Source organism: Cynara cardunculus (assembly GCF_001531365.2).
Source record: "Cynara cardunculus var. scolymus isolate 2C chromosome LG 12, CcrdV1, whole genome shotgun sequence".
NCBI lineage: Eukaryota > Viridiplantae > Streptophyta > Magnoliopsida > Asterales > Asteraceae > Cynara > Cynara cardunculus.
In genome coordinates, this window is record NC_037539.1 from 7442964 (window position 1) to 7452358 (window position 9395).

General features: G+C 34.1%; 1 protein-coding gene across 1 annotated transcript; it reads right to left on the reverse strand.

Moving 5' to 3' along the window:
* On the reverse strand, positions 1-5130 carry LOC112523309 (U-box domain-containing protein 44-like). The gene is made up of 5 exons (XM_025132847.1): positions 4963-5130; positions 2762-4126; positions 2182-2485; positions 1573-2060; positions 1-1193 (listed from the first exon to the last, which is right to left on the reverse strand). The coding sequence occupies exons 2-5, from the start codon at positions 3989-3991 to the stop codon at positions 189-191; spliced, it is 3027 nt and encodes a 1008-aa protein (XP_024988615.1). The 5' UTR covers positions 3992-4126; positions 4963-5130; the 3' UTR covers positions 1-188.
* Positions 5131-9395: the final 4265 nt, after the last annotated feature.

The window sequence follows — 9395 nt, forward strand, 5'->3', positions numbered from 1 at the left end:
CATGAATTTTAAATTGAGTTATGTATGAATGTAATATACAATAGAATACAGAAGCTGTGCACAAAATCAATGCCAAAAATTTCCACTGAGCTAAGAACCCAAAGTTTTCCCTAACAATCATATGCAATGCTACCAGTCAGGAGATAACCTACCCACTGATCATCATAAATATCACCAATAAAATGCTTCTAGAAATAAGATGATTGATCATGGAGCACATTTAACTGAGCAAGAATCCTGGCTGCCAAAGATTTTGTTTTGTTGTTTCCCCTCTGAGTCAACTCGACTAAAGGCGACTGAGCCGACGGTCCGTATTTTTGCTTAAAATCCACCAGTCGGAAAATTCTCTCCAACGCGTTCAGTACTTTTTCCTGCAAACTTGAAGAAGTGCTGTTAAGTAACTTTATGATCGGATGAATACCATTAGCTTCAGAAAGCACTTTAGAGCCATATGGAAGCCTTTCAGCTTCAATTAAGGTCAATAAGGCATCTAGAGAAGCTTCACAGACATCTTGATCAGGATCTCCCAGAAGTGTCACCAATGGTGAAACTGCATTAGCTTCCACCAGACAAAAGGATGACTCTATGGTGCAAATTCCTTGATGAACTGGGCACCCGGATTCTGATTGAGGTGAGAAGCACCTGAATAACCCCCCCAACGGTTTGGGGATTGGCCGGCTTAACTGGAAGGAGGTTTCAGAAAGTTGAGCAAGAGAAATGGATGCTTTTCGTTTGGTCACACTGGTACCTAGCTCTAACAACTGGACCAGTAAAGGAATGACACCCGCCTCGGCTACTTTCTTCTGTGACTGTTGGTTTGTCGGGATGGTAAAATGACATAGTGATCCAACAGAATTTTCTATCAAGCGTTTCTTCTGGGGCCCATTATGCATTCCATCGTGAAGACGGGCTGATATACTGGGCAGCCCATCAGCTCTCAACAATGACTCAGTGAGTTGAGGTGACTGTGTGAGGTTTGAGATGACACCCAAAGCAGAAGCAGTCTCCTCTTCATCACTAAAAGACCGTATTATCTTTATCAGAGTCTCGATTGATTGCTGCCCCATGCGGTCTATGATCTCTTTGTCATTACCATCTTCTGTCAAACAACAGAACAGCTTAACAGCATTTGCCCGTACTTTCTGGTGTTCATCTTTACATAAAGCCACCAGTAATTGTTCGCTGTCAGAATTCTGAAAATAGTTTAAACCGAACCAGTCGAGTATGGTTAGATATTTGACAGAGATGCTAGCAGCCATCTTCTAAGGCCATGTTTGACAACTTATTTTTTTGAGCGTATTGAAAAAGCCCCTTTTGGTTAGCCATAAGCTAGCTTCCTGAAACGCTACTTCAAGTAGTTTTTCTAATTATCCCCCTTATATTTTTTAGCATGTCCTTTAGCTCATTTTACATTGTCATCTAACTTATCTACTAGTTTTACTAAATATGCCTAGTTTATCAGCTAACCAACAACTCGTTTATCAGCTAACAGCTCATTTCCCAAACATAGCCTAAATCAAACAATGTGCGCCATAACAAATCAAAAGGGAAGTTCGGGACTGTAGATGTTACCTGTCTCAACTTTGCTTTTACAGTAGCAGCTAAAGGAGAATGGCACATGGCATAAAAAGAATGAAGTAAACTTTCTTGCACCGAAGGCCTTGTACAGCCAATAAAGGAAAAGAGGCTATCAATATCTCCATCAGATTCAAATAACGAAACGAGCGTTCCATTGGAATCCTGGGACATGGTCGATATGGCAAGATTCATGATTATAGCTGCAACTTCATCCTGTAAACAGTGGGACGATGTGTGATTGTAAAGAATATTGACCAACAGACTCACTGAACCTCGTTTTATCATTTGCATGCTACTTTTCGGTAAGCTTGATACGTTACAAAGTGCTTTAGCTGCTGTTTCCTTCATCCTAGGATTGCCATTTGAGAGCAAGGGAAGAAGTGAATCTAGCGCGCCTCCTTCTAATAAAGAAGACTTGCTATGATCTGTCAATTCCATTTCTGCCAATGTCGTTACCATGCTCATCTTTACATCTTCTGAACCTGCCAAAAAAGTCCCAATGTTCAAGATCTAACTAGTACTTGCAGTAAAAATATCGGGTTTTTATGGTACATGATATTACTAAAAATCACAATCAATCATTATCTTCTTTACAAAAATAACCTGAAGATAGCCGCTGCAGCAGATGCGTAAAATAATTAGCTTTTGCCATCTGGATGACATTTTGATCAGAGAATGAAAGATTGTTCAAGAGCTCCCTTGCAAGGGTGGCAGCTTGAGTGTCATCACTGTTGGACATGGTCACCAGAAGTAGTATGCATCCCTGAACCATCCCGATGCTCTTTTGCAGTATCTCATTGCGTGATAATTCCAATAGCAATTCGACTGCCCATTTTCCTTCAGCAACCCGACGCCCAAGTGAGCGTACTGTAGATTTGATGACGCCATCGACCTTTGCAATCCTATCCTACAAGAAGATTTGAGTATTAGAAGTAACAAATACATAACAAAGATACAAACAACGTGATTAAAACGCCATCAATCGCATAGAGCTACATCGAATGAACTTCCAGGTTGGCCATGATTGTAAACACAAAATGCAGCTGCCAAAATTCTTTAGCTTTCTATCATTTTACTCATTAAAAATAAAGATTCAAAGGTAGTAGAAGTTGCACTAGAGTATTTCAGGTTATATAACAAAAGAATCTCACAATCATCGTTATGAATATTGAAGTAGAAGTACCTTTGCATCATTACTATCCTTTGCCAAAAGGCAAAGCATGACAAGGGCACGAGTCCTTATATCTCGGTTTCTACCTCCAAGAAGTTCCACGAGGATAGGTATGCAATTCTCCAGCACTATCCACTCCCGATGTATGTCTCTTTGTTCACATAAGTTTTGCAGCTGTTCCAGGCTACAAAGCACTTCTTCCTCGTTTTCTGAGGATGGTCTTGAGAGTTTTGCTTTTATTGACGCAATTGTGATCATGGTATTCCTGTCCTTCCATTCCTCAATTGATTGCCTAAGAGTTCTATTAGGTCGTAATACTAAATTTTCTAAAGGAATCATGGTCAGGGGACACAAGTTACTCCCATCAGCCAGCCATTTCTCAATTGCACTTCTCTCGAACGTGTGACCAGAAGAAGTTTCGACAGGGTCCACCATAACTTCTCTGGTGATTGGGCAGTAAAATGATTGGAGAGGCTCCAACGGTTGACTACCCAACGAAGTGCGTTTTGTCAAATAGCTTCTTTCCTTTTCCTCTGAAGAATGAGTAGCATCTGCCTTTTCCAGCAAAGAAATTATTTGATCCATTTGAATGGCTTCAGCATGGTCTTTCTGGAGCTGTGCATTTTGTATTTCACTTTTGAAATCTTCAACTTCCTTCTTTAATGCAGATCTTTCTGTGGGAATTCCCAGAGCCTGTGCAATTGAAACTAGCAAATTGTTGGCATACGAGCGATCTACATTCCTCTCGTGTATTCCTGTCTCTATTTTCTCCAGAATCATTTCATCTGCCATAGCTGTCTTGAACTCTACAGACTGCATACTTTCACAGAGCTGACTAAGTTCCTGCACCATACTGGCTGAAATATCCAACTGGGAAAAAGGAATCAGACTTAATGCGCGGCTAATTTCTCTTGTAATGTCCTGTAAGCGTTTTGTAATGGTCCGACAATTGATTAAGAGGTACACCCTGTTCTTTTTGCTGCAATCAGTCATCAGTTGGTTAGCAACTTTGACTTGTTGATTCAAGATCTCAACAAAACTGCTCTCAATGTTACTAATATCCCTTTTCTTTAATTCTTTTAGAAGAGGAACAATTCTATCCAAATATGAAGCAAGTTCTAAAAAACTCTCCTTCTCTACAAAGAGATTTTTGGCTTCTACAGCTGCTTCACCGAGTAATTCAATAGTCTGAGTGATGAACTCTGCAGCAGCCATGGAAGAGGTGCTTGTAATTGCTTCCATTGCTGTTCTGTTATCATAAATAATGTTACCAACTTGGTATGCTCTGAATCATGAGATTCTCCAGTGTAGCAGGTTGACTAAACCTAATACCCTCATACCCTCAGGAGGCCATCCCTTCAAGATAAGAACAAGGACCTGAGAAGCAGAATTTTGGTCAATCCAACATATTCATTATTCCCTCCATTCCATAGTAAAAGTTGAGCTTATCACATTTATGTTCGGTCTAAGTTGTTTTAATTAAATGTTTGCATATGAACTTCTTATTTAGAATGCATCACCTAAAACATGCAATTGTTCGAGACTTAAAGTCCACTCTTTGTCAAAAGAATTTGTTCAACCAAAATGTTTCCTTCTTGGGTGTAATATGACAAATACTCAACCCTATCAGTCATGGAAGAATGGACTCTAATTATAGAATAAGGGGCCTTGTAGAGTAGAATTTTTCTTGGTGAAAAGGGATATGCAGAAGTGAGACACAACAATATATGATCAAATCAGTCCTGTTGAATTCTGCATTTATGAGGGTCATTCATCTCACCAGTCAATGCGCTCAAACTTGTTACTTTGCCAGCTTGTACAATTAAGCACAAAAGTTGGCTGAAGATAGAAACCCGCAATTCTGCTAGAACTTTAATTTTCATTTTGTTAAGCTACGACTTTACACAAACAGTTGGTCTGCCTGCTTAAACTTTTATGAATTGTTATAGTAATCAAGAAGGTATCACAGCAGGGTGCTTTCTTCTAGTTAGCTTTGGATTCTTGATTCCTCTTAAGAAGGTAAAGGAAATGAAGCTTGACCACAGAACACAGATCAACAAACCCATATGGCATAACTAACCAAAGTATTCATCTTTCCGATTATAAAACTGGAAACAGCCATCAATATTGAAACAAAGACGAAGAAGACTTGGACCAAGGTGGAAGTCAACAGCAATATCAGAGAAATGGAAAGAATGGTAAAATTAGCTGACCTGATAAGCACTGAACATAAGATTGTGAAGAAATGCAACGAAGATCAGTAGTTGCCATGATCATTTCCCATATTGAATTGACGCCATTTTTGGGGATCTATGGGAGAGAAAGAGAGAAAGGATTACGAGGGTCTTGGAGTTGAGGAGATGAGTAGAGAAGGATTATCAACAGGGACCAAACCAAACTAACCAAGTCAACAGGAAGAAAATAAACGTTTTCAAAAGAATAATATATCATTATTTAATAATTAATAATCGTAAAATATATTTTACAATCATAAATATATTTTCATTTTTCTATTTGTAGAATTTTCTTTTTACATTTTCTTGAATTAATAAATATTTATTATTTATATTTCATGAGTAGTAAATGCTTAAAAGTAATATTTAATTGTGTAGGTGTAATCATAACCAATGATATGTCTTTTTTATTATTTTAGTATTCTTATTTCATAAATAAATTAAGATTTTTTAAGAAAGTTAGACCAGGTTGTTAGAAAAATGCACTATATATTTAAGTATGATTTATTATAAATTAAAAATAAAAATTTGTATGCCAAAAGTTGTTCGTTTAGTATATTTGATATTTGCTATTTACATGGAACTTACAAAAACAGTAAAATAGGTTATATTTATTTATTCTTTAAATAAAAATTAAAAACTACATACATTTTTTTTATTTTAGTGTCATTATCAAGGTTGTTCATCTGTCGACATCCAATAGATGTAAAGGGAACCACACCGATTTAATCATTTATTGGATGTTGGATTTAATTAATATTAGTATTGGAACCGCGCGTTACGCGGTAGTATGAGTACTTTGATTAATGATCTGAAGATTGTTTATATAAATATATATTAGTTGTTAATAAAATCATCAACAAATAGTATTCAAATAATTCGAAAAAGTTAAATAAAATACAATTAGTGAAATTGTAATACACACACACACATACATATATATATATATATATATATATATTGAGAGAGAAATTTTACTTTTATATAAATATAAAGATATAATAATATAATATAATTAATTTTGCACTATAATTTCTACCATTTGGTTTCTTTGGTTTCCAACCATGGTTATAGATTTCAAAGAGAATCATCAAAAGAAAGACGACTATGAGGCAAACTTCATTATTTGACACAAAGACATCCAATCCACCTTTCTTATACACGTCATTTTATTCAAATCTTTCAACTCTTCACCAATGTGGGATATCTCAAAATCAACCACAATTCATCAACACCTCAATACTTAATCCTTATGATGCCACATCAATACTCTTGGTTCTTCCTTTAATATATATATACTAGAGTTATGGGTCGTTTACCAAACACTTACTCGATGAAGTGTTTACTGATAAAATTTAACACTATTATTTACTTATCAAGTAAGATTTTAGTTCACCAAAACGACATCGTATGCAACAATTTACCTGGTAAGCGCTTACCATGGTAAAAGTCATTGTTCTCACTTACCGGGTAAGACTCTTGGTCCTTGTTTCAGTCTTACCAGGTAAGATTCTTGGTCCTTATCATATTCATCCGGTGAGTAATGTTACTTAGTAAGCGCTTACCTGGGTAATCATTGGGTAAACGACTCCTTAGTCAGAGAAACAAAAAATGAAACAAAATGACAACCAAAGTGACCATAATTATAATTACTTGTAAAGAGGGATCAAACTTGCTAGTGAGCATAACCATAAGGACTAAAAATATAATTTATTCTAAACAAAATAAATAAAACTTATAGTTCAAAATGGAAGTCTGAGGGACCAAATTGAAAACAAAATGTAAATTTTGACGAGTTTTGTAATAAATAAAAAATAGAACTTATGCCGAAAAAGGGAACATGCATTTCATTAGGTCGATAAATTTCAATCGGATGAGATCATGAAAGTTAGATCGAAAATCGATGTATCTTGATTTTTCATTTATTTAAAATTCAATTGAATGGAATAAATGGTCTCTTTTGGTTTACTACAAAGTCAAATAAATCAATGATTGTCTCGGTATAAATTAATGTAAAATTTTCAATCATTTTCCATATTTAAATTGGTCTTCTAATCATTTATCTCCTGATTTTATCCAAATGTCACTATTTTCACAATATCCATGTTTGCAATATTAGCTAAAAGACAAAAAAAAAAAAAAAATCAACCCAAATATGCAATTACGACGGTCGGGTCCGCAATTCCGACAATAAACTGGTTGAATTTGATTTTTTTTTGTCTTTTAGTTAATATTGTGGAAGTGGTGACATTTAGATCAATCTGAAAGACAATTGATTAGAAGCCAAATTTAAGTGTGAAAAATAATTATTTAAGTCAATTTTTCTAAATTAGCTCGCATCCTTTTTGTTGTATGGTGATTTACATATGTCCTTTCTTTTTTCCTTTTGTTTGTATAATCATAATGTACAAAGGCTAATAAAGCTCTACGTCGACATCATCAAGATCTTTGGTACCATGAGTCGTACTTGAAGAGCATCACGTGTGAGCCTACAAACCCTTCATTCATGCATAACATTCGCCCCCATTTCTTTCGTAAAACTTTATGGCATTTGTATTCCAATCCAGCACAACCGACTCCACCCTGCGGTACCCCGTCACCGCTGCCTGTCTCGCCACCACCGACAACATCATCTTCCTTTCTACTATAACTCTCCCTCAAGATTCACGAACAAATCCTCTATGTAAAACCTGGTTTCGCTAAAAACGTTGAATAATCAGAGAAAAACAGAATAAATCCAGCTATCACCACATCTGCTTCCAATGTCGATGATTTGAAGAGTTCCAATTCCTGATCAAATATCGGTCGAATACTACGATCGTACATCTCGAGTATGGTAAAAGAAAGGAACCCTTAAAATTACGTGTTGTTATTGTTAATTATCCTTAATTTAATATTTTTTTAAAACAAATATTAATTAACTAAGATATGTAAGGTTGACCAACTTTATTTTTATTGATATTATAGGTGATGGTTATTTGAAGTCATTGGTTAATATAGATATTTTATAAAATTGTATTTAGTTATACAAATCCATTTTTCTAACGCCATATATAAAATAATAATAAATAAAATTGGAATCTATTTAATTAACATAGTTTATTATCTATTTATTTTTAACATCTGGTTTGTATCTAATTAACATATGACATTATTAGTGAATAGTTTTAAATATATTATGAAATATTAAATTTTATTAATTTAAAAACATGTAGTTTTTGGTTATTTTACATTTTTCAACTAGCTTATTTGCTTGTTCTTGCAAAGATATTTAGTTCATAGGCTAGATTATCAGTCATCAGTTAATTTATCAGCTATCTGCTAGTTTGCTAAACATAATCTAAAATTATCTCTAACAGATTCTCTAAAATAAATTAAATGTAGTTTTATAGGATCTTTTTGCTATGCTAAGTTCTCTTAACATAGAAAGTAGGGGACATAGAAGGTAACATTCTTTAGATATTTTTTTATAATTTATGAAATATGTTAATAATATAATTAATGTTATAAGTTTCAAAATTAATATATTTTAGCTTGCACTAGAGAATACACCTAATTTTAGGGGTGTCAAGAATCCGAGTTAAAAAGTAAATCATCATTGGAGAGTGATTTTCGTGGTCATTTTGTAAGAAATGTTTAAAAAGTATTCATTTTATTAGTGTACTAGTGCTCGGCACCGTGCGTTGCACGGTGATCATAACACATGTCAAGTAATATATAAAAAATAGTGAACCACATCAATATCCCTATACTTCAAAATTGAAAATATTAAATTTTCATAGTGCATTTGTAACCCTTTCAATATTTAAAGCCATCCTTCTCGTTTCATATACTTGACTCTTTTTCAGTAATTTCTTTTTTCATTAATATGGATTAAGATTCAAGTAAAATTCAATCACAATTAATGATTTGAAAATATTAAATTCTAATTTGTCACATCAATATCTTATAGCATTATATATTAATTTAATTAATTAATTACTTTAACTTTTAATATAGATTTTTTTGTAAAAAGAGGATTAGTCAAAAATCCTATGTTAGAAAAGTCAGCCAAATAAGTTAAACACCATGAGTTTAGAGAATTATTCAATATTTCTTGTTAAAAATTAAAAAACAATTAAAAAGTCAGCCCAATAGATTGCCACAGAGACATCCCAATATTCCTTTATATATTTATCATTCAGTGTCAATCTTTTATCTACCTATCACTATGGGATAGACAAAACTAATCACAATTCAAGATTAAATAATACTCAATCTTAAGATGTCACATTGATGGTTATGGTTCTTACTTTTAAATATAGAAAGAATAAAGATTATATATATAATTGATTTTTAATATTGATTAACTCTTCTTGCAAAAAGAGAGTTGGCCAAAATGAACCAAGCCCATGTGTTTGGAGAGTCGGCCA

What these genes read in the sequence shown, in the direction of transcription:
- LOC112523309 (XM_025132847.1), bottom strand. Translation starts at nt 3,991, where the DNA reads ATGGAAGCAATTACAAGCACCTCTTCCATGGCTGCTGCAGAGTTCATC. An exon ending in AGGATAGTAATGATGCAAAG is followed by an intron (nt 2,486 to 2,761) that starts GTACTTCTACTT and finishes ATCTTCTTGTAG; the next exon opens with GATAGGATTGCAAAGGTCGA. An exon ending in TAAAAGCAAAGTTGAGACAG is followed by an intron (nt 1,194 to 1,572) that starts GTAACATCTACA and finishes AACTATTTTCAG; the next exon opens with AATTCTGACAGCGAACAATT.